A 26,458-nucleotide genomic window follows, 5' to 3' on the forward strand; every position below is an offset into this window, starting at 1 on the left:
TTCTTTCTTCTTTTGGGAGCCAGACATTCAAGACTAGGAAATTTTTTAAATTGTATTTACAGAAAAAAATAGAAAGTGATTGTGCATGCCCAGGGAAAGGGCTTTTCCAGGGAAAACATCTGGAAAGACTTTTGGTTTACACCTAAGGCTGATGCTTGGCACAGAGACAGCCCACAACAATCAAACAAATAAAAACAGAAAACCCTGGGAAAAGGAGAGAATGATTTCCAGAGTTACTACATTATTAGAATCAACTGTCTGGTGTTCAACAAAAAAATCACAAGGCATACAAAGAAAGAAGAAAGTATGACCCATTCAAAGGGGAAAAAACTAATAAAACCTGTCCCTGAAAAAGATGTACATATGTACATACAAACTAGACAAAGACTTTAAAACAAGTGTCTTAAAGATGCTCAAAGAACTAATAGAATATGTGGAGAAAGCCAAAAAATAAATGAAAATACCATATTAAGAAAGACAGAAAACCTTAAAAGAAACAAACAAAAGAAGTCTGGAGCTGAAAAGCACCATAACTGAAATGAAAAACTCACTAGAGGAATCCAAAGTAGATTTCAGCAGAGGACAGAATCTGAAATTGAAGGTAAGGCAAAGGAAATTATCAAGCCTGATGAACAGGAAGAATAAATAAAGGCTGAATAAAGGTGAACAGAGGGTAAGGGAGCTGTGGGACCCCCTCAAGCATACCAATATACACCCTGTAGGCATCTCAGACGGAAAAGAGAGAAAAGGACAGAGAGAACATCTGAAGAATAATATCTGTAAATGTCCTACACTTGGTGAAAGACATAAACATTCAAGAAGCTCAACAAGCTCCAAATAAGATGAAGTCAGAGACCCATACCAAGACTCACTGTAATCAAACTTTCAAAAAGCAAAGAGAACTCTGAAAGCAGCAAGACAGAAGCAAACTGTCACATACAAAGCATCATCAATAAGATGAACTGCAGATTTCTCACACAGAAACTTTGGGCGCCAAAGGCAGTGGTTCAATACATTCAAAGAGCTAAAAAAACAAAACAAACCTATCAACCATAAATTCTATATCCAGAAAAACTGTCCTTAGAAAATGAGGGGGAAACTAAGATATTCCCAGATAAATGAAAGCTGAAAAAGTCTGTGACCACTGGAGTTGCCTTTTAAGAGATGCTCAAGGAAATCCTACAAGATGAAATAAAAGTATACTAGACAGTAACTCAAAGTCATATGAAGAAATCAAGATCTCAATAAAGTTAAGAACACTGGCAATTATAAATCTAGTACTATCCTAACAATAGTTTGTGACTATAATTTTCTTTTTCTACATGATTTAAGAGACTACAATGGACCCTGAACAACATGGGTTTGAACTGTATGGGTCCAGTTATATAAAAATATTTTTCAATAGTAAAAACTACAATATTACACAGTCCATGGTTGGTTGAATCATGGATACAAAGGAACCAGAGATACAAAGGGCCAGCTTTAAGTTACACACAGGTTAATCTCTGTACTGTTCAAGGGTCAACTGTAATACATTTTAAGAAAGGAAATTATTAGTGAAAAAAAACTAGTATTACTGTAACTCTGTAACATCAAATCTTGTTTTCTACATAATTTAGTAGACAAATTCAATTACAAAATTATTAGTTTAAGTTTGGGGGCACACAACATATAAAAATGTAATCTTATGACAAACCAACTAAAAAGTGGTAGGAAGGGAGCTATAAAGGAGCAGTTTTTGTATGGTGTTGAAGTTAAACTGGTATAAATTCAAATTAATGTTACAACTTTTGGATTTTAAATGTAATCTCCATGGTAACCATAAAGAAAATAGATACAGAATACACACAAAAGCAAATGAGTTAGGAATTTCAACATTTCACTACCAAAAAGCTACTAAATACTAAGAAAACAGTAACACAGGAAATGAGGGGCAAAAAAGATATAAGTCATATAGAGAACAGACAGCACAATGATAGAAATTTAAGTCCCTCCTTATGAGTAATTTCTTTAAATGTACATGGATTAAACTCTTCAATCAAAAGACTGGAATTGGCAGAATGGATTAAAAACACATGATCCAACTGTATGCAGCCTATAAGAGAGTCACTTGAGATCCAAAGACACAAACATGTTCAAAGTGACAGGATGGGAACAAGATATTTCATGTATAGTAACCAAAACAGAACAGAAGTAGCTATTCTAATATCAGACAAAACAGACTCTAAATTTTAAAAAAAGTTAAAAGACAAAGAAGGATATTATATGTTAATAAAAAGTTCAATATAGCAAGGAAATATAACAATTGTAAACATTTACACAGCTAATAAGAGACCATCAAAATATGTGAAGCAAAAACTGACAAAACTGAAGAGGTATGTAGAGAGTTCTACAATAATAGTTAGAGACTTCAGTACCAGCAAGAGATAAAACAACCAACCAGAGGACATAGAGGACTTACGCAACACAATAAACCAGGCAGATGGAATAGACATAAAAATCACACTACCCAACAACAACATAATACCCATTTCTCTCAAGTGTATGTGGGACATCTTCCAGGACACAGCACGTATTAGGACACTGATTAAGTCTCAACTGGTTTATACTCAGTTAATAACAGTATAATTTATACTCAGTTAATAACTCATACAAAGTTATTTTTCCTACCATAACAAGATGGAAGTTAAAAATAACAAAAGGGAAACTGGAAAACTCACACATTTATGGAAATTAAACCACATACTTTTAAACAATCCATTATTCAAAGAAGAAATCACAAGGGAAATAAAATGCGCAGAGACAAATGAAACCAAAAACATGACATACCAAAACTTATGTGATGCAGTGAAAGCAGGACTGGGGGGAATGTATAGCTACAAATGCTTACATTAAAAAACAAGAAAGACCAGCTTCCCTGGTAGCTCAGTGGCAGAGAATCCAGCCGCCAACGCAAGAGACCTCGGTTCAATCCCTGATCCAGGAAGAGCCCACATGCCATGAAGCAACTAAGCCCGTGTACCATAACAACTGAGGCTGGGAACCTCAACTGCTGAGGCCACGTACTGAAAGTAATGAAGCCCCAGCCCCTAGAGCCCGCGCTCTACAATAAGAAACACACCGCAGCGAGAGGTCTGTGCACTGCAGCAGAGAGCAGCTCCTGCTTGCTCCAAAGAGAGAGAAGCCCGAGTGCAGCAAGGAAGACCCAGCACAGCCAAAAATAAATAAACAAAATTATTTCCAAAAAAACAAAACAAGGAAGACCTCAATCAACAACTTAACTACATAACTTGCTGCTGCTGCTGCTGCTAAGTCACTTTAGTCGTGTCCGACTCTTAGCGACCCCATGGAGTGCAGCCCACCAGGCTCCTCTGTCCATGGGATTTTCCAGGCAAGAGTACTGGAGTGGGTTGCCATTGCCTTCTCCAACTGTATAACTTATAGAACAAAAAAAAAGAGAAGAGCAGCTAAGCCCAAAGCAGCAGAAGGAAGAAAATAATAAAGATTAAGAGCAGAGATAAATGAAATTGATAACAGAAAAACAATAAAGAAAATCAATGAAACCAAAAGTTGCTTCCTAGAAAAAGATCAACAAAATTAACAAACCTTTAGCTAGATGAACTGAGAAAAAGTAAAAAAACTCAAATTATTTGAAATCGGAAATGAAAAGGGGGACATTACTACCAATCCTACAGAAATAAAGAGGATTGTGACAGATAACTATGAACAATAGTACACCAACAAACTGAATCACCTAGATGACATGGATAAATTCCTAGAAACATAAAATCATCAAGATTAAATCACAAAAAAATAGAAAATCTGCATTGACCTATAACTAGTAAGGAGATTGACTCAGTATTCAAAAATCTCCAACAAAAAAAATCCTGGATCTGATGGCTTTACTGGTGAATTCTACCAAACATTTAAAGAAGGAATACCAATCCTCCTAAAACTTTCCAAAAAATTGAAGAGGAGGGGACACTTCCTAACTCATTCTATGAGGCTAGCGCAATCACAAAAACAGTCAGAAAAAGACCCTACAAGAAAAGAAAACTACAGATCAATATTCCTTATGAACACTCATGTAAAAATCCTAGAAAAATATTAACAAACAGAATTTAGAGGCATATTAAAAGGATTATACACCAGAACACAGTAGGATTTACTCCTGGAATGTAAGGATGGCTCAGCATATATAAAGATATATCAATGTAATATGCCACATTAACAAAAAGGAAGAAAAGCCACACGATCATCTCAATTGATGCAAAAAAGCATTTACTAAAACTCAGTACCCTTTCAGAGTAAAAAACACTCAACAAAATAGTAATAGAAGTAAAATACCACCACATAATAAAATCTATTCATGACAAAACCACAGCAAATACCATACACAATGGTGAAGACTTAAAGCTTTTCCTAAAATCAAGAAGGATGCCACTTTCTCCACCCTATTCAACATAGTTACTAGGAGTTCTAGCCACAGCATTTAGGAAAGAAAGGAAAATTAAAGGCTTCCAAACTGGAAAGGAAGAAGATCTGTTTGCAGATATGATCTTACATATAAAAATTCAAAAGGTTCTACCAAAAAACTGTTAGAGCTAATAAATGAATTCAGCTTACAAAGTCAGCACACAAAAGACAGCTGTATTTGTATACATGAACAATTAATAATCTAAAAAGAAAATTACAAAACCAACTCCATTTACAATAGCATCCAGAAGAATAAAACACTTAGGAATTAACCAAGGAGGTGAAAGACTGGTACAATGGAAACTATAAAACACTGCTGAAAGAAATTAAAGAAGACATAAATAAATGGAAACCCCTCCCATGTTCATGGATTGAAAGACTTTTGTTGTTGTCGTTCAGTTGCTCAGTTGTGTCCGACTCTGTGACCCCAAGGACAGCAACACACCAGGCTTCCCTGTCCTTCGCCACCTCCTGGAGTTTGCTCAGCTTATGTCCACTGAATCGGTGATGCCACCCAACCGTCTCATTCTCAAGACTTAATATTGTTAAAATGTCAATACTACCCAAAGCAATCTACATATTCAAAGCAATCCCTATCAAAGTCCTAATGGCATATTTTTTGGTAAAAATAGAAAAACCCATCCTAATGGTATCTCAAGTGACCACAAATAGACAACACAATCTTGAAAAAGAAGAATAAAACTGGCCTATCACAAAGCTATAGTAACCAATTACAGTGTGTTACTGGAGAAGGAAATGGCACCCCACTCCAGTGTTCTTGCCTGGAGAATCCCAGGGACGGGAGAGCCTGGTGGGCTGCCGTCTCTGGGGTCACACAGAGTCGGACATGACTGAAGTGACTTAGCAGTAGCAGCAGCAGCATTGGCATAAAGATAGACATACAGACCAATGGAAGGGAATAGAGAGCCCAGAAATAAATTCTCACATGTATGGTCAAAAGATTTTTGACAAGGCTGTCCCAAGAGTGTTAATCACGGAAAGGACAGTCTTTTCAACTAATAGTGTGAGGAAAACTGGATATCCATATCCCAAAGGATGAAGTTAGACCCCTACCCATACCATATATGGATCAAGGACCTAAATGTAAAACCCACAACAACAAAACTCTTAGAAGAAAACAGGACAAAAGCTTCATGACTTTGGACATTGGATTCTCTGATATGACATCAAACTCACAAATAACAAAAGAAAAAACAAATTCAACTTCATGAAAATTTTAAAATTTTGTGTATCAGAAGACATTATTCACAGAATAAAAAGGCAACCCACAGAAAGGTAGACAATATTTGCAAATCATATATCTGATAAAGGGTTAATAATCAGGTGGTTGGGTGGTAAAGAATCCGCCTGCCAATGCAGGAGACACAGAAGACGTGGGTTAGATCCCTGGGTCAGGAAGATCCCCTGGAGTAGGAAACGGCAACTCACTCCAGTATTTTGCCAGGAAAATTCCATGGACCGAGGAGCCTGCAAGCTGCAATTCACGTGGTCTCAAAGAGACACGACTGGGCACGCATGCAACCAGAATACAGAGAGAAACTCCTAAAACTCAACGACAAAAAACAAACAAGTCAATTCAAAAATGGGTAAAGGACTTGGATAGACATCTACTCAAAGTAGATGCATAAATGGCCAATGAGCACATGAAAAGATGGAAAGTATAATGACAGTTGTCAGGGCCTGGCAGGGAGGGGAAAATGAAAGTTACTGTTTAATGGAGAGAGTTTCTGTTTTACAAGAGGAAAAGAGTTAATGGGGAGAGATTGTGAGGTCGGTTGCACAACAATGTGAAATGGACTTAATACCACTGAACTTTATACTTAAAAATGGGTGGGAGGGGAAAGTTTGTGTGTATTTTACCACAATAAAAAAAAAAGGAAAAATAAATAAGTAGCCTTATTCAGACAACATTGTGTGTGTTAGTCCCCCAGTCACGTCTGACTTTGCGACCCCATGGACTGTCTGGCTGTCCGTGGAATTCTCCAGGTAAGAATACTAGAGTGGGTTGCCATTTCCTTCTCCACGGGATCTTCCTGACCCAGAGATCAAACCCAGGTATCCCGCACTGCAAGCAAATTCTTTACCATCTGAGCCATCAGAGAAACCCCAGGCAACAAAAGGACAATATTAAAAAGTTTTTAAGAAATACAAAAACAAACAAGACTGAGGTCAGCCTGAAAGATCAATTTGGCAGTTGCAGAATGACAGCAGGATATTCAGTCTCCCCAGGAATGCAAAAAATGTGTGAACTATGGGCAATTTCAGAAATGGGAAGGCCAAAATAGTTAGAAAAAGATCTATGTGAAAGTAGGAATCTGCAGCCAGAGTCAAAGGGGACTGGGGACTGAAATAGGATAATTTCATTTTGAAAATCACTGAATACATTGTGCCATTAATAACTGTGCTATCCTGCTATCAAAAGCAGCTCTATCTACATAGTGAATGCTAGAGTGGACCTAGCCCCTGGCAAGACCCACCTGGTACAGATGCTGTTGTTCAGTTGCTCAGTCGTATCCGACTCTTTGCAACACCATGGACTGCAGCACGCCAGGGTTCCCTGTCCATCACCAGCTCCCGGAGCTTGCTCAAACTCACGCCCATGGAATCGGTGATGCCATCCCACCATCTCATCCTCTGTCGTCCCATTCTCCTGCTGCTTTCAATCTTTCCCAGCATCAAGGTCTTTTCCAATGAGTAGACTCTTGGCATCAGGTGGCCAAAGTATTGGAGCTTCAGCATCAGTCCTTCCAATGAATATTCAGGGTTGATTTCCTTTTCAGATTGACTGTTTTGATCTCCTTGCAGTCCAAGGGACTTTCAAGAGTCTTCAACACCACAGTTCAAAAGCATCAATTCTTCAGCCCTCAGCCTTCTTTATGGTCCAACTCTCACATCTATACATGACTACTGGGAAAAACCAAAGCTTTGACTAGACAGACCTTTGTTGGCAAAGTAATATCTCTGCTTTTTTAATATGCTGTCTAGGTTGGTCATAGCTTTCTTCCAAGGAGTAAGCGTCTTTTAATTTCATAGCTGCAGTCACCTTCTGCAGTGATTTTGCAGCCCAAGAAAATAAAGTCTGTCACTGTTTCCAATATTTCCCCATCTATTTGCCATGAAGTGATGGGACCAGATGCCATGATCTTTGTTTTTTGAATGTTGAGTTTTAAGCCAGCTTTTTCACTCCTCTCTTCCACCTTCTTCAAGGCTCTTTAGTTCCTCTTCACTTTCTGCCATAAGGGTGGTGTTATCTGTATATCTAAGGTTATTGATATTTCTCCCGGCAATGTTGATTTTGACTTACGCTCCATCCAGCCCAGTGTTTCTCATGATGTACTTTGCATATAAGTTAAATAAGCAGGGTAACAATGTACAGCCTTAATGTACTCCTTCCCAATTTTGAACCAGTCTGTTGTTCCATGTCCGGTTCTAACTGTTGCTTCTTGACCTGCATCTAGGTTTCTCAGCAGGCAGGTAAGGTGGTCTGGTATTCCCATCTCTTTAGAGAATGAAGAAGAAGAAGAATTTTCCACAGATTGTTGTGATCTACAGTCAGAGGCTTTAGTGTAGTCAATGAAGCAGAAGTAGATGTTTTTCTGGAATCCTCTTGCTTTTTCTATGATCGAACGGATGTTGACAATTTGATCTCTGGTTCAAATGTCTACAAAACCAGGAGGGGCAGACCCCAGGGATTCCATCATCCATTATAAACTCACAAAGTGGCCTCTTGGACAAATCAGTGTCATGTGAGTTTGAAATGAGTGAGTCAGATTACCTGGCTGGACCCCAGCATCAATGTACTGCAATTCTGATGAAACAGCCCAAACCACCTCCAAAGTATCACTGTGATGCTGGTGGTCTTATTCTCAAATGTGAAACCCGAAGACCCATGGGAATGGAAGCCATATCCCTAGGGACTCCATCTCAGAACCACTACTTTAAACAAGAGATGTTCTACCTGGGCTAGATAACCATTCATCTCTCCTGCTAAAAACAACTAAAAATGCTAGATAAAATACCTTTTATCTAAAGGTATCTAAAATACCTTTATGTATATACATTTAATTTTTATTTCTTAAAAGCATAGACAAGTTAGCAAGAACCTAAGGAACACCACTTGGACCAAAATCTGAACAGAGACAGAAACCCAGACAGGCAAGTAAACATTGATATTTTGCCCTGAGGGCACTGGCAGAATCAAGGCAAACCTGTGATTCAGCTTTCAAAGTGTCAAAGGGCACATGGGCAGAGCCCAGAGCCCACCCAAGGTGGGAAGTCAAAGAAGACCTTACGCCAGTGAAGCTGGGACTGCCAAGGGTGCTCCCTCAGAAAATGAGGCAAGCAGAAATAAATCTGACCTACTCCTCCTCACCCCCAAAAGCTACCTGCATGAAAACTCAAGTGTCTCTCTCTTGGGCACTGAGCAGTTGGAGAAACAAAAAAACTCACCCTAAGAAGTTGCAATCACAAGACAACCATCACAGATTTGTGGTTCAAATTCCCACCACACAGGTGGTCAGAAAACAATGCTCTATACTGTTGGTGGGAAGAAGCATAAATTAGTACAACCACAAATAGAGTTTTGCATAACCAGGAAGAGTTAGACATGGCAGAAATTCCACTTCTGGTTTACAACTTGGAGAAACCACATAAGAATGTGCACAGCAGGGTTACTCCTAAGAGCAAACCCATGGGAGCGGCCGACAGGCTTCCCGGCAGCAGAAGGATGGGCGCACGCAGTGCACTCACTCAGGAAAGCTGCATGGCCGTGAAAACCAAAGGAGTCACACGTGTTCCTGGATGGGAATCCAAACGCAACTCGAAAACTACAGCACAACTCCAGGTCTATGATGTTCAAAGCCAGGTACAGCTAAATAATACATTATCTAGAAATTGTTCATGAGTGGCAGAACTAGCGAGAAGATCAAAAGAATGATTACTACAAAAGCAGAACAGTCTCAGGGGTCAGGGCACTCAGGGGACTTCTGTGGTCATAACCTTTTATTCCTTAACTTGGAGGAAGGGAACATATATGTTCATTGTATCATTTTGTTGTGTGTGTGTGTACTTGTTTAACATATGTCTTCTGGGGACTTCCCTGGTGGTCTGGTGCTTAAGACCCTGTGTATTTCCAATGTAAGAGATGTGGGTTCCATCCCTATTTGGGGAACCAAGATCCCACTTGCCCAGTGGTATGGCCAAAAAAAAAAAAAAGTCTTCTGTGTGATATATTTTGCAATAAACATACGACAAAAAGAAAAAAAAACTATGGAATGCTACACAGCTGTTAAAGAGTGAGGCAGACATCTGTCCTGATACGGGAAGATCTCCAAGACACACTGAATAATGAAAAGCACACACGCAGAGAGGACGCAGGAGGGAAAAAAGAACGGAAATACACTCTATTTTAAATGGCCACATTATCTCTAAAAGGATAGGACACTTTAACCAGCTCTAAGGAGCTGAACCAGGTTATAAGATAGAGAAAGCAAAAGATTATTCTACATTTAGACATTTGTACCAGGCGCAAGTAGTACTGAGCTAAAATATGTAACTTTTTAAAGTCAAGTCCTAATCCTTTGGGTTGCTGCTTGGGAACCGGTTAAAACACTACCAGGTCCACGCGTGGTGCCTCTAAAGCTGTGCCCTGGGTCACACCTGAGCTTCCTTCGCCTTATCAGTACCTGTTTCACCAAATCTCAGGTTTCAGAGTGGAAGGTCCTCTGTCATCTCACAAGATTTCATGGCAAGGGTACAATTCCAGCCCATCCAAACCCAGAATCCTACCAAGATCCTGTGATGTTATGATATAATAAGAAATACATGTTTGGTCTTTGTCCTAGGTTCCTGGCGCAAGAGTTTCTAAAACCCTTGGAATTTCCTGCATGATGAGGTGAGAGGAGCATCTTTTGCTATTCGCAAAACTCCTTTTCAACCACCTGCATTTATGGTAACACACTGACTCTAGGTGAGCCCCTAGATACAGCTTCAGGATGCAGGCAGGTTGCCAGAGGAAGCAACCACGTGACTAGAGGACTGGAATTTTCCGCCCTTCTCGCCAGACTTCTAGGAAAGGGAGAGGAACTGGAGATTGAGTTAAGCACCAATGGCCATGATGCCCACACAATGGAATCTCCATAGATACCCTAAACAACAGGGTTCTAGGAACTTCCTGGTTGGTGACTGCCAGAAGGGTGAGGCACCCCAGCTCCATGGCGACAGAAAATCCTATTCCTGGATCCTTCCAGACCTCACCTAAAGTACCCCTGTATCTGGCAGTTTATTTGTAACCTTTAAATTAAATCAGTAAATATAAGTAAGGTGCTTTTCTGAGTTCTATGAGCCATTACAGAGGAGAAGGGGACGACAGAGGATGAGATGGTTGAATGGCATTGAAGGAGGAAACAGACAGAGCTGGACTCCATCGTAGGCCAGGCTGCGAACATTAGGCTACACACATGGTCACCCTCCCAGCGGACTCTGAACTTTGTGCCCGGTGTCTATAGAAATGGCATACCAATGGAAAATCAAAACCCCAGATAAAAGAACCTCAGGACTTGGACTTGGACTCTCCTTTATTCTTGCCTAAAAGAATATGCTAATTATCTCTGTAACAGAACAAAGTCATAAATTCCATTATGTTTATCGGGATATGACCACAGGCCTATTGATAAACATCCACTGTTTACCTAGTCTTGTGACACATGAATCATGGGTTAACTTTGATCATATCTCTCTTTTACCTTGTCCAGACTAGTTTCAAGGAATCTGGGGAGATGGGTTTGAGCAAGTACACTTAGGGTATATAAAGTTTTCACAAAAACTGGTCGGGATCCTTGGCTAAGAGGAGACTGCCTTGGGCCCACCGGTGTAATAAACTGCACTCCACTATCTGCATTGTCCCGCTGAGTGAGTTTGTTTCCCGGAACGTGTGGCTACAACAGCATCACTGACTCGATGGACATGAGTCCGGGCAAGCTCGGGGAGTTGGTGATGGACAGGGAAGCCTGGCATGCTGCAGTCCATGGGGTTGCAAAGAGTCAGAGACAACTGAGTGACTGAACTGAATTGGTGAGCCATTATAGCAAATTATCAAACCTAGGTGGGAATCCCCTATTTATAACCGGTTGGTCAGAAATACAGGTAGTAGCTACTATACAGGTGGCTGAAGTAGGGACAGTCTTGTGGGACTGAACCCTTAACCTGTGGTATCTGCACTAACTCCAGGTGGTTAGTATCAGAACCAAACTCAAGTATAGATCACCCAGTTGATGTCAGAGAATTTGTTGGCTTTGGAAAAAACAGCACACATTTGGTGTCTGAAATGTTGTAGGTTAAAAACCATCAAAGATCCCTGACTGGGATCCCATCAGCCACTTGGGTTTACTCTGCTGGGCTGGCTGATCTGGGACAAAAATTTCAAAAAGGCAGTGACTGAATCGTCCCTCTGGGGCCATGCGGCTGCTAGAAACAGCTACATTCCAAATCCAAAACCCTCTGCCCCAGAAACGTCCTTCATCCGCCCACCGGAGAGAAAGCCTCTTTAAGCTGTGTGCGCTCTCCAGCTGGAGAAGCGAGCCATGAAGGGAAAGAAAACTGACTGGGGTTGTAAAAACTACAGAGACAGGCCAACCACAGGACTAGACCGACCCAGACCTTTTCTAACTTGTGACTTCAGGCTCCGTGCACTTCCCTCTCATCAGCACGCATGCCACTCCCCACCCTGGTCTATTCTAGTGTTTTCTCCAGGTGAGTTTTCTCAAGATTAACTTAGTCTCAAGAAAACTCAGTCTGCTCAGGGAATTCTGAGTTGGGCTTAATAGCTCATCTCCAAAGATGGCACCCCATTCCAACTCCCTATTTCTATGCCTTTCCACTTCCCCTGCAGAGGATGAGACGGTTGGAGGGCATCGCCGACTCAATGGACATGAGTTCGAGCAAACTCCAGGAGACAGTGAAGGAGAGGGAAGCCTGGTGTGCTGCAATCCACGGGGTAGCAAAGAGTTGAACATGACTGAGTGACTGAACAGCAGCAATGACCACTTCCCCTGACGTCAGTCCTTTGACTGTATGAATGGGTTGCTTTTCCTGCATAGCATTTCAGGATGGAGGCAGAGTTGCAAATTAGAGCTCTCCAAGTCCTTTCTCCACTCTGCCCCACGACAACCATTCTTTTGTGTTCGCTTCCTCCTTCCCATCGCCACCCCTTCCCTGGTCCATGCACGCAACAACAGCAGGTCTGAATTGCAGCAATGGCCTCTCAGAACTGGTTCCCCCCTCCCCCGCCGACCTCTTGCCTCTCCCTATGCCAAGTCAACCAGTACACTGCCGCCAGAGTTTTCTCAAAACCCCATTCACCTTTGGCGGGGGGTGGGGGTGGGCAGTGGTCACCAGCTTAAGCATCTCCACGGCTTCTCGCCTAAAATGCCAACAGGCAGCTAGACACACACAGAACCCCCAGCCCTGATGCTCACTACTCCTCAACAGTATCCGTTCTATCAACTAAGTGCCAGGGTCCTGCGGGTTCAGCGGAAAACAAAGCAGACACAAATCTCCATCCTCATAGATCATCCATCGCCTGCCTCCTGCCAGTGAGGCTGGGAGCATCACCCCTTCAAAGCCTGGCTTTTCTCAGCACATGACTTTGCTCCCTGCACCACTGCCTGGGTGCCGTGTCTGCCTCTCCACCAATCCAGATGTGACTCTGGGCCAATTCTCCCAAGACATTCTTCCTGACCAGTCCTCCTCCCACCCAGTCCCTGCAACTCACAGGCCCCTGGCCTCACATGTTCTGCTCTCCACAGTGAATCCTCCCAGAACTGTCCCCCACGGGCCCCATCCCCATAGCCACCACCAGGACGCGTCCACTAAGTGCTGGTTCACATTATTTCACTATATCCCTCCAATAAGCCCCTGGAGGAAGGTCTTTTTTTTTTTTTTCTCAAGTTTTAAACTTTTCGTTTTGTTTTGGGAAATAGCTGATTCACAATGCTGTGGTAGTTTCAGGTGAACAGCGAAGGGACTCAGCCGTACATATACATGTATCCATTCTCCCCGAAATCCCCCTCCCATCCAGGCTGGTACATAACACTCAGCAGAGTTCTCTGTGCTATCTGCTAGGTCCTTGTTGGTTATCCATTTTGAATACCGCAGTGTGTACATGACCTTCCCAAACCTCCTAACTATCCCTTCTCTTGGCAACCATAAGTTCGTTTTCTAAGTCTATGAGTTTCTTTCTGTTTTGTAAGTTTATTTGCATCATTTTTTTTTAGATTCCACATATAAGGGATGTCATATATTTCTCCTTCTCTTTCTGACTTACTGGACTCAGTATGACACTCTCTAGGTCCATCCGAGTTGCTGCAAATGGCATTATTTCATTCTGTTTAATGGCTAGTATTCTACTGTGTATTTACGTGTCACATCGTCTTTATCCATTCCTCTGTCAATGACATTTTAGGCTGCTTCCATTTCTCGGCTATCGTAAAACAGTGCTGCAATCAACAGCAGGGTGCACGTATCCTTTCGGATCATGATTTTCTCCAAATACATATGCCCAGGAGTGGGACTGCAGGGTCGTATCGTAACTCGATTTTTAGTTTTCTAAGGAATCTCCATACTGTTTTCCATAGTGGTTGTACCAATTTACATTCCCACCAACAGCCCATGAGGAAGGTCTTACTGCCCCTATTTTACAGATGAGGAAACCAAGGCTCGCAGAGCCTACCGAACTTGCCAGAAGTGACAGGCTAAGTGGTAAAAGGCTAAGCCCGAGCTCCCTGACTCAACTATGGCTATACCACCTCCCTGGTAATTTTCTACACTCATCTTTGCATGGAGCATCTCACTGGCCACAGAAACCGTGCTCAGTAAATGGCAACTGTGACTGTTCTCAACCAGTCACCACGAGAGTGAGCGTGAGTTTTGTTTCGGCACACACATCTTTGTCTCAACCACAGGACAAGCCACCTCGGCCGGGGCCATGTCGTCAGATGCTCTGTGGCCTCACAGCATCCAGCAGCTATGCCTGCCACAGATGCTCAGCAAAGGCTCGAGGAGGGGACAAACAGTTCCTTGGAATAATGCACAGTAGCAACTTCCGCCTTTCTTAAACCATTCAGTCAGTTGCAAAAAGTCAGGATTAGATCACGGGAGATTTATTCTGCCAAATACTGAAACTGCCATTTAAGAATACCAGAAGTAAAAAGGGATGGAAAGATGGTTCAGATCAGCAAAAACAAAAACAGCTGTTTAGCAACCGACTAGAATAAAATAGTCAAAATCCAGAAAGGCTGAGGAAAGCCATAAGGTCTTAGGCAACATGGCAGGGGGGAGAGCCCTGCCCTGAGTGAAGACTCCCACAAGCCCAAGTGACAGCCCAAGTGATCACCAATCAGGAGATCAAATAGGAAGTCGGAGAGTTTCAGGTTGGTCTTTTCAGACCTGTGCGCAGGGACACTGAGACATCATGCTCTGATATTCTGTTGGGACAGCAGGAAGAACTCAAGGCCAGGAATCAGAATTGCTGCTTCCCAAACATTACTTTGCCAACAAAGGTCCGTCTAGTCAGAGCTATGGTTTTTCCAGTGGTCACGTATGGATGTGAGAGTTAGACTGTGAAGAAAGCTGAGCGCCGAAGAATCGATGCTTTTGAACTGTGGTGTTGGAGAAGACTCTTGAGAGTCCCTTGGACTGCAAGGAGATCCAACCAGTCCATTCTGAAAGAGATCAGCCCTGGGATTTCTTTGGAAGGAATGATGCTAAAGCTGAAACTCCAGTACTTTGGCCACCTCATGCGAAGAGTTGACTCAGCGGAAAAGACTCTGATGCTGGGAGGGACTGGGGGCAGGAGGAGAAGGGGACGACAGAGGATGAGATGGCTGGATGGCATCACTGACTCGATGGACGTTAAGTCTGAGTGAACTCCGGGAGTTGGTGATGGACAGGGAGGCCTGGCGTGCTGCGATTCATGGGGCCACAAAGGGTCGGACATGACTGAACAACTGAACTGAAACATGGCTCTGCCTCTTACATAAGTCTCTGGACCCCTCCGAACCTCTGATCCATCATCCCTGACAATGAAATCATGACCTTCACCTGTCCCAGGGAGAAATGTCCAATAAAGAATAAAACTATAAGGAATATTATTAACAACAAAAGCAACAGAACATCAGCAGTTGGTTCCATAGCATCCTGGGGTACGCTGAGATTAGACCCCAGTATTTGTTGAAACTTGATGGCCAACGGGTAGAAGTGAGGCTGTTATTAGCATATGATAGTAGTTGTTCCGTTTTTCTAGAGGTGAAGGTTGAATTCACCTTTACGGGAAAAAAAAAACCAAACTTTTGTTTTCTTTCCTGTGTTGTAATTCCATTCTGCTATTCCCAAGCATTCAGTAAAACTTTGTGAAATATCTGATAGTATTTTCAAAAGATGTACTTTGAGAAGTTATGTGATAGATCTGTTTGCGTAGATCTGAACGCAAAATATCAACAGTATGAGGAAAGAGGACACAGCTGAGACGGGTAGAACTAGGTTACATGAAGAAGAGTAAATAGACAGCTGGCCAGGAAAATAAGTAATCCAGGTAGATTTCATTCAACAAATATTTTTTAAGCCCCAACTATGTCCAGGTTTGGTGGAACACACAACAAGCACTCCTTGCTGCTGCTGCCAAGTCGAGTCAGTTGTGTCCGACTCTGTGCGACCCCACAGACGGCAGCCCACCAGGCTCCCCCGTCCCTGGGATTCTCCAGGCAAGGACACTGGAGTGGGTTGCCAATTCCTTCTCCAATGCCTGAAGTGAAAAGAGAAAGTGAAGTCACTGAGTCTTGTCCGACTCTTAGCGACCCCATGGACTGCAGCCCACCAGGCTCCTCCATCCATGGGATTTTCCAGGCAAGAGTGCTGGAGTGGGGTGCCATTGCCTTCTCCAAAGCACTCCTTAGGTATTTCTAAAAGTACTTGCAGAGAGAACTTGGTAAAAGAATTCCTACAGGTTAAGTATGAAAGTAGCTTGAGTAATTGTCATTCAGGGACTATATTGACATGTTCCTTGGTCAGGAAACTAAGGTCCCACAAGCTGTGGAATGACGACAAAATGTTTTTTAATTAAAGTGGTTGTATCATTTAAAAAAAAAAAACAACCCTTCTGATGAATTGCTTATCTATTTCTGCTTTCAAGATTCTTTGATCATGGCGTGTCTGTGTGTGAATCTCTTTAATTTTATCCTACTTGGAGTTCACTGAGCTTCTTGGGTACCTAAATTATTATTTTTCATCAAATTTGAGAAGTTTGGGGCTATTATTTCTTCAAACTTCATTCTTCTCCTTTTTCTCTACCCTCTTTCTAGGACTCCCATCATGTGTATGTTGCAGATGTCTGAGGCTCTATTTGTTTTCCTTCACTCTTTTTCCCTTTTGTTCCTCAGTGTTTAATCTCAATACACCTATCTTCAAGTTTGCTGATCCTGAGAGTTCCCTGGCGGTCCAGTGGTTAGGACTCCACACTTTCACTGCTAAGGGTGTGGGTTCAGTCCCTGGTCAGGGAACCAAGATCCCACAAGCTGCATGGCAAGGCCTTTAAGAAAGAAAACAAAAAAAAGGGCAAAACAAAGTTTGCCATTTCTTCCACTTGCCCAACTGTGCTGTTGAGCTTCTCTAGTGACTTTTCTCACGTTAGTTACCATAATTTTCAACTCCAGAATTTTATTTCTATCACTTACTGATCATATTTGATGAGGTACTGTTCTCATACTTTTTTAGTTCTTTAAACATATTTTTCAGCAGATGATTTAAAATCTTCTGCTTAAAGTCCAAGGTCTGAGTTTCCTCAAGGGATGGTTTCTACTGATTGCATCTTTTCCAGTTGTACATGCCATTCTTTCTTGTTTTTACATGCCTCATAATTTTTTGTTGAAAACAAGATTCAGCCATTTTTCTTGAATAAATGTACCTTGGGTTGCTGCAAGCCTTTGGTTAATTTACAGAGTTCTGAACAAGTTGATTTTGCCAGTAATTGCCAGTTTTCTTTTCTTATACAGAGGAGTATCTTTCAGAAGTCCTTATTACACCATTCCCCAGGAATCTAAATCTCATATGGCATTTAAAGAGGTTTTCATCCCCACAAACAACTTTTTGAAATATATATGGGTAAAAGAAGGCTGATACTTAAATACTCTATACTTGATCTTAAGCTCCAAATAGTGTTATAAATGCCACATTGCTCTAAATTTTTCAAAACTCTGATTTAAAAGACACAGCAAAATTTTTTTAAACACATAATTTTATAATCCCAGCATCCAGAAAAAAAAACTGGAATAACATTTCCAAGTAACAAATGAGGTGTTGACATTCCCAGATAACCAAAAGTAAGGTGTTATACACCTTGTTTTACCTTTCTCGAGTAAAAGCATCATGGCTCCTGTTCTGTGGGAACAGATCAGAGCCACAGTTTGATAAGGTATGTGGGCTATTTCTAAAGCTGCACTGTATGAGGCAATAAAAGATTACATGTTGCAATTCTTTTCTCGTGTACCTTTTGGTGGTTTCACTTTTTTTAAAAAGAGTTATTTATTTATGGGCTGTGCTGGGTCTTCACTGCTGCACTTGGGCTTTCTCTAGTTGTGGGGAGCAAGGACTACTCTCTAGGCTTCTCATTGGGGTGGGTTCAGTGGTTGTGGCACACAGGCTTAATTGCTCCATAGCATGTGGAATCTTCCAGAACCAGGGGTTGAACTGGTGTCCCTTGTCACCTGCAGGCAGATTCTTTACCACTGAGCCACCAGGGAAGCCCTTAAAGAGTCTTTTTTTTTTTTTTTTGGCTGCATGGCATGTTGGTTGTTCAAACCAACCAGGGTTTGAACCTGCAACCCCTGCACTGGAAGTGCAGTATCTTAACCACTGGACCACCAGGGAAGTACCAGTTTCACATTTCTTTTTGCCATAAAAGTGCTGGTCCGAACAGCCGGGTATGTCTGTGTGCTTGTCCCATTATAGCTTAGGTGACATTTTTAGAGCTGAAATTGCCATGTCAAATGTATTTTTTAAGGCTTAGGTGTCAACTATCCTCTGCCACTTAATGCCCTGCCCTGTAGTGGAGCACATTTTCCTCTCTTAAGTTGGAATTTTACTGTTTAAAATCAGTATTAGCAGATGACAAGTAAGCATATGAAAAGATGCTCAACATCATTAGTCACCAGAGAAATTCAAATTGAAACCACCATGAGATACTACTACATACCTTTTAAAATGGCTAAAATGCAAAACACTGACCATCTCCAGAGTTGGTGAGGATGGAGGTACCAGCTCACTCGCTGCAGGCAGGACTGTAAAATGACACGAGCGCTTTGGAAAACGGCTCGGCAGTCTAAGTTAAACACACCTACCACACCATCCGGCCACTCCACTCCTACGCCTGCGCCCAGGAGGAAAGGAGTATATGACCATACAAAGACTTGTACACAGAGAGTCAGGGCAGCTTTATTTAAAATTGCCAAAAACTGGAAACAACTAAAATGACCAACAACAGGTAAACAGACAAATCGTGGGATGTCCACTAACGGAATATTACTCAGCCGTTGAAAGAACTGTGGAAACACGCAACACGGGCAAAGCTCAAAATAATTATGCTGAGTGAATGAAGCCAGACAAAAATGGAATACATACAAGTTCACTTACACAACATTCCAAAAAGTGCCAACTAATTTATAACAACAGAAAGCAATTAGTGATTACTTGGAGATGGCGGAAGCAGAGAGGAGTGAGTGGGAGGGATAACCAAGGGACACTTTTGGACAATCACTATCTTAACTGTGCTCATGATTTCACAAGAGCATGCATATGTCAAAATATAAATCATACACTTCAAATGTGCAATTTTTATGTTAAAAATACCTCAATCAAGCTGTGTAAAAAGAATAAGACAAGACAGTATAGGAATGTATAAGAAAATTTAAGAGTCAGTTTATTAGATTTACAGGACTATGGAAGATTTTGTTAATCAGAAAACTGCAGTAACTAAAGGACACTGAATATAATTCATAAACTCAATTTAAAATCTTCATATGAGTTAAGATTGCAAATGGATCAAGTGTTAACCCAAAGGCCCCTTAAAATGATTGTGAACATTTTCTAGAATCACAAATAGAACAGAAAGATTTGTAGGCTACACTTCAAAGTTAGATGTAAAAGACTGGCCCTTAAAGGAAGAATGAGATTTTTGAGTCTGTGACTTAAACAAACTGAAACTCAATTTTTTCAACCAAAGTTACTTCTGAAAAATCTTTGCATTACACGGAAATCCAGGGTAAGGGGATAAAAAAAACTCACCCCAACATGCCACTCACCAATCACCCAAAACTAACCAAGTCACTTAGTCTCTCCAAACCTCAGTTTCCTCATTTATGAGAGGAATGTTTTCCAGGATAAAGAATCTACTTATTATGAATGATTTAAGATTAATAAATTTTGTATTGATAAAACAGCACGTTAGAAAAAGCACTCGGAGAAGCATACAGTGATGGGCAAATCAAAAGATTAGCAACACGGATCTCAGTATATAGTAACTGCAGCCAGATCCTGGGCTGACCAGTGACAGGCATTGCAGGAGGTGACGCTCACATCCTCAGAGACAAAGCATGACTCAGCAATGACTCAGCAAGGCCAGACCGTGGAATTTTCCCCAGGCGTCAGCCAGGATGTCAATAAGGAGAGGAGCTGCGGCATGGCATCTGGCCCCTGCAACACACAGCTGGTGGACATGTACTTAAAGCAGCCCTGGACACCCCAGCCTGCCTCTGGCCTGCAGGCAAATCAGGATGAGGGGTGAGCAATGGCAGCAATGTGGCATGTGGAGATGACCAGGAGTTATGCCTTCTGGCATTAAAAAAAAAAAAGCCACATCCACCTCCCTCCAGATCACCAAGGAGACAGAGAGGAGGAGGACAGGGGAGGGCAGGAACCTTCAATGGCAGAGTCTTAGTTACGGTAACTAAGCAAAGCTCTGGGGACTCAGGAAGGATGCAGGGACTGAGAAGCCAAGCAAGCTTTAACAAATTAGATGATCTGGGAGAAGGCCCTTCCTGGCGACTAACTTTCCTTTCCAACGGATGGATTTAGGGAAGACACACAATAAAAGATGACAGTCTGGTGGGGGTTTGGGAGGGAGAGGAAAGGGGTCGGAATCTTGGATTTTGCTCATTAGCTTCCTCTGGGCCCCAGTTTCTCAGTTCCATAAAGGAGGTGGTTTGGGACCGTCACCCAGCTGCCCCTCTTCTCCCACAGGGATGCCAGTAAGAGTGACAACATTCACTCTGTCAGCCAAGACGGGAGGCCGAGAGCAGAGAGGACAGGCCATGGAGTCTGAGGAGGGTGGAGTCTGTCAAAGTTCCAGGGGCATTTCCACTCATGCCATCTGCCTTTACACTCGGCCTGCTTTCCCAAGCAAATGCCATCTCGGGGTGGAAAACAGCCACTGCTGGCCCAAGACCTAGGATATGTGAGGACATGGAAAAATCTCAGGATGGAGAAGAGCTTATGGGTCTTGAAGGGTCATCTGAGAAAAATCCCCGGGCAAAGGAATCCCCATGCTGAGCACTGGCCTGAGCTCTGGGCAACGCAGTCCCTGAGCCAGGAACCTGGCTGCGAAACGGGGGCAGCGGCTGGCCGGCCTCTGGGTGGAGCAGGGAGGCATATCAGCGTCTGAAATGCAGGCGGGCCGCTGCACGGAGCCAGGACCATGCCCGGCCAGGGCGCGCTCTCAGACCATCAGGGGCCTCGGAATTCAGGCTGAGGAGAGGCGCCAGGGTCGGTGCAATCAGTGGCGTTTCCTGCAGGGGGGGCAACCTCAAGAGCAGGAGGCTGTCAAGGGCTGCGCTGCCACACGGAGGGCCACCGGGGGAAGGGGGCAAGTCCACCGCCCCCGCCTGCATCGTTTTGGGGACACGCGTCCGGTGCTGCTTCAGCCAGCCAACAGAGCCACCCCTGTGCTCGGCTGCAGCCTCCCCAGGTCCCTCTGCCCAGCTGCCTGCCCTCCACATGGACTCAAGGGGTCTCCTCAGAGGCTGCCTGGCCCTACAGGGGGGCTTCCTGAGGTCCTGAGGAGCCACACCCGTCTCCCCATGACAGGCCTCCCAAGCCACACCCTTCCAGAAGTTGGGCCTCCTGCTGAGGCAGGCTAGCTGCCAACTGGGGCCAGCAGGGAGCCAGCACCACGGTCTTGTGAAAACCAAGAGCGCTGGGAACAGACAAAGACTGCTTATATTTTCCAAAAATCGGACTGCTTGGCCTTTTTTATTGATTGAGCTTGATCACTGACGTGCCAGGGCTGCTAACATCTACAGCGGCTGCTCCTGGAGACGACCCACGCACATCCCACTGACCTGGATCCAGGCACAGACTTACCCTCAGTGTTTTGTCGGCTCTTGGGAGGCAGGCACTATCTAAATAAAAGAAGAAGACAGTGTTACCTCGTTTCTCTCCAAGTGCTCCCCAGAGAACCCAGGCGAGACAGAAGCACACACTTAGAACCCACAGCAGACCTGCTGCTGTGCTTCTGCCCCCCCGCCCCGGGCCTGCCCCCTGATCCCAGGGAGGGGTACCTGGGGGCGGGCGGAGTTGGGGGGAACACCAGGCCACACATGGCCGAGAGCACCCACGCTCTGCCATACAACTGCCTGGGCTCCGCTGCTTGGCCACCCACTCCCAGGACCACTCAAGGCTTGTCTCCTCCTCCGTGAAATAGGAGCGACACCTCCACCCAGGCCGGAGGGTTGCTGAGGAGGCCACAGACGCTCCAAGGGCTGGCACCCTGCCTGGTACAGAGGACGTGCTCAGATCTTAGCCAATGGGCCCAGTAAGAAGCATTTAAGCAAGTTTTCTGGCACCCCCTACACAAGAAGAAGAAGTTCCAGAAACTTCTCTTCTTTGATCTGAAGTGCCTGGTCCTCCTGCCCACTCCATCTAGCCCCAGGCCTATCTTCTCTGCAGAGCCTTCTCCAACCCCTAGGCACTGCCTCCTGCCCGGTTCTCTGAGCCTGGTTCCTGTCTTCTCTGCAACCTGACACCCAAAGGAAGAAGCCATCACGTCTCCTATTTCACTGACTAGGTCCTCAGATCCTTTCCTGCAGAGAGCAGCACCCCTCCCCCGCCCACTCCACACACACGAAGAGCACACTCTGTGCTCAGGCCCATGCGAGCCCAGACAGTGGCTCCTGACCACTTTCTGGAGTTTACAGACTGACTGCTTGATTTTGAATGACCACACCTGTCCGTCAGCTTTAACTACCAGCCAGGAAAGAGCAAAATGGAGACACAGGCCAACGCACCATCAGATGAACTAAGTCCGTATTCCGAGAAAAGCAATTGCCTTGGTAGATTAGGTCAAGACTGAAAATGAATATTTGGGCCATTCAATTTATTAAAATACTTCTTGAGCACATACCCTGCATAGGCACCGTGCCAGAAGGCACAGGCTCTGCTCCCCAAGCGCCAAAAAGCAGGTTGTTGGAGGCGAGCAAAGAGAGGTTAACAACAGGATAACACACGAGAGGGACCCAAGCAGGTACCCTGAGCCTGACGGTGTGCAGCGGACCCCAGCTGCGCTCTCTGCTAGCTGTGTGGCTCTGGGGGAGCTATGCACCCACAGCTCCTCATCTGTAAACAAGGAGCTAACAGTACTTTTGTTGTAGGGTTGTTGTGATAAATAACTCATAAAAGGGGCTTAGCAAGGTCCCTGCCACCTCGTAGTAAGAGCTCAACAAAGGCTGGCTTTTACTATGATGAGAAATCATTATTTATCATCTTTATGATTAAAAGAGAGAACCCAGGTCCAACTCAATAGATTCAGCAAGGCTTAATGCAGAAAAGTCTGAAGAGTAATTTTGCCAGGACAAGATAAGAGGAAAAGGCCTGCAGAGAACAAGGTCACGAGGAATAAAAGCAGAAGAGGGGGCAACAGCGAGTCGTCTCAGATGAGGCTGAGGCAGAAGAGGGTACCTGCGGGCCAAGTGGAAGAAAAAGCCCAGGAGGTGGGGTCCCACCTTTCCCTTCAGTAAGAGGACATGGTTTCCTCTTTTCGTCATCTTCCCACCCTCCACTATCAGGCCCCACTCCTTTGACAGTTTGGCAAAGTTTCCACAGCTGAGACTAGAGGCAGTTAGGACAGAGGGGAAGACAGGGTCAAGCGGGCCCAGGTGAAGCTTCAAGAGAGCAGGCAAAACGCCCCACTTCTGTGAAGGACGTCTCCAGGAGAGAAAGTAGCCCCCGAACAGGCACACTTTCCGGATGGGGGGGAGGAGGCCCCGCTCAGAAGAGTAAGGTGCTCCTGGGAGGCAGCCAGAGAGAAGGCCCATCTATCCTCAAGGGCAACGCCGAGGTGCGTGAGGTGTCCCGCTCACACAGAAGGGTGCTGGAGAGGGATGTGGACGGCCCTGGGCTGCCCAGGCCCTCCGCCCAGATCCTCCGATTTGTGACAATCATTCTTGCAGCACCAGAATGGGCTGCAACTTGGAACGAGACCTCGGTCTGCAGTCCCGCAGAGCCCTACTCCCCACGCCAGTGTCAGGACAGACACCTAGCACAGCACCCAGGGCTCTGGAAGTGAGACAGAAGAAAATAAGGCAGCGGACCAGAAAGAAAGAAAAAGGCAAGCCGCCTGTACAGGTGCATCAAAGGCAGGAGGGATCCACTGGGCTCACAACCCCACGGCAAACCCCTCTGAGGGGTGATGCTGGCGGTGAGAGTCAATCGAGCTGCAGCAGGCTTCAGTAGAGAAAGAGAGAGACATAAGGTGCAGAGGGGACTTGGGGCAAGCTGGGGAAAGTCTGAATGGATGCCTAATTTAAACAACAGATATTGAGCAACTACAGTGAGCAAAGCCCTTTCCTTCAGGACAGGCCGAGCAGCCACTAAGAAACTTCTCACAAGGACGCCTGCTCACAGGTTGCTTATCAGAATACAAACATAGCAAACTGTAGCTCAGGCCTGCTGCTTCTGGGCCCTCAGAGCCCAGCCAAGCCCCCTGGCGCCTCTGGACCCAACCTCACTTCTGACTTAGGGAGCGCCCTCGCCTTGTTCCGTCTCCTGCAGAGGTCTCTGCTCGGGGACCAACCAAACGTCTCACTCTACTGGGAACCTGTTTCTTCCACATTCTCCTTCCACCTTCCTCAGCCTTCCTCTGGTAGGCTCTAGTTACTTAAAACTCACCTCTACTTCACCGTAAAACCCTGGCCGCTCGAATCCATCACTGCTTCTTCACTGCTGGCCCCAGTGGAATCAAAAGGCTCGCAATTCACCTCTTCCATGGAGCCTTCCCCAATCCATGCCCATCCAGCCCCCAGCCAGTCCAGTTATCCTCTCCCTGGCCTTGGTATCTCTCACCCTGGTGTGCCAGCCTCTACAAAACTTCCTCCTCCACGTCCTCCTTGGGCCATACCTCGCCCACACCCACTCTCCACAAACATCTACGGCATGCTGATTGGCTGCTTACGTTCTGTTTCTTTTCCTCTCCCCCAACCAGTTTGTTGGCAGTCCTGGGGCACCTCATCTCCCAGGTCTTGGTTCATGCAGCACCCAGTCTAGGGCTCTGAACATGACAAGTGTGCAGAGAATGCGAGCAAGGGTTCAAGAGTTTAGATGAAGAGCAGGCAAGCAGAAAAGCCGTAGCTGCGAGCAGATAGAAATGCTGAGCACATCCATCCCAGAGTAAGTGTTTGCAACACAGGCAGGGGAAGAGTGAGGGGGAAGCCAAGGCTGTGGGTGCAGGGGGTGAGGGAGCAAGCGGAAGGTTGACCTCTTGGTAAAGACTGGGGAGGCTCTGGTTATGATCTGGCAAATATTGGCACCTCTGTGAGCCTCAGTTTTCTCAGCTAAAGAATGGGGATTCCTGGCCTACTCTTTCTCTCTTAAAAATCAGATTTGTAAGAATTTCAAAGGTGCCAGGGGCCGAGGGACCTGACCTGGCCCCAGCACTTGTGAAATGAGGAAAGGAATCCCCAGAAGTGAAAGAACTCACTCAGAGTACACAATTCAAGACAAGCTGGGAGAAACCTGTATGGGAGGTCCTCCCAGACGGGGCTTCAGCCTGCATGCCCAGGAGGGCATTTCCCCAGGCCCAGCTGCTACTCACTGCACATCGTAAACTGCTAAAAGCTGTAGAAATAACGGACTGAGCCCAGCCCCACCTCCTCCTAATCACTGCTCCTGGGCGCCCCAGGCCTCCACCTCTGCAACTAAGTGGAATTCTAAGAATGCCCCCCAGGGGTTACTAGGAGGATCCTACGGGAAGCAGAGTGCAGGCACTCGGAACACGGAAAACCCTCTCCTTACACGCCGCGGCTTTCTTCAGAGCTGAGCAACTTCCAGTATGATGGGGGACACTTGGGCTCCGGACTCTGACAGACCTGGGTTCGAACCCTCAGGGACCTCGCGCGAGGCATCTGAGGGCTCCGTGCCCTCAGCTTCTCCATCTGCAAAATGGGCCCGAGAGCAGGAATAAGGCCGCCAGCGGCCCCCCTGGGCGCGGGGAGGACAAGGCCGGGCGGTGCCCGCGCGGGGAAGATGCTCGCCGGCTGGCGAGCCTGGAGGACTGGGGCGAGGGATCCGCGAGGAGGGGTCCCAGGGCTGGGCAGAGGGCTCGCGCAGGCAGTCCCCCGCCGTAGGGGGAGGGGAGGGGCGGCGCACGTCGCGCCGCGTCGCGCGCCGCCCGCCGCCGTCTCCTCCAGCCGTCACTCGTGGAGCCCGAGCCGCCTTGGCGCGCGCGACCCTTACATAAGCGTCCCCCGCGGCAGCGCCGGCGCACGCCCACCCGCTCCGACCCGCTGCGGGAAGCGGGAGATGCACAGCGCCGGCGGCACTCACCTCCTCGCTGCCGCCGCAAGTCGTCGCCACCGCCTCTACGGCCGCTGCCTCCACTGACAGGGAACAGCTGCGGTCTCCCCGCAACCGAACTTGCTGCAGTCCC

The 26,458-nt window shown here is 45.2% G+C and overlaps 1 protein-coding gene across 9 annotated transcripts in view; it reads right to left on the reverse strand.

Annotated features, from left to right (window-relative positions):
* The window catches only part of PC (pyruvate carboxylase), a 102,747-nt gene extending 76,289 nt beyond the window's left edge, over positions 1 to 26,458 (reverse strand). For 2 of the 9 annotated variants that reach the window (XM_005226991.5, XM_015461252.3), the window contains exons 1-3: positions 26,356 to 26,413; positions 25,825 to 25,964; positions 21,901 to 21,938 (exon numbers count right to left, since the gene is read on the reverse strand). Coding sequence is in view for 1 of the 9 variants with exons in the window: in XM_005226987.5 (XP_005227044.1) it covers positions 21,901 to 21,938; positions 22,098 to 22,164 (105 nt within the window). In the remaining 8 variants the exon portion in view is untranslated. 9 annotated transcript variants of the gene reach the window in all.

Source organism: Bos taurus, chromosome 29, assembly GCF_002263795.3.
Source record: "Bos taurus isolate L1 Dominette 01449 registration number 42190680 breed Hereford chromosome 29, ARS-UCD2.0, whole genome shotgun sequence".
Lineage (NCBI taxonomy): Eukaryota > Metazoa > Chordata > Mammalia > Artiodactyla > Bovidae > Bos > Bos taurus.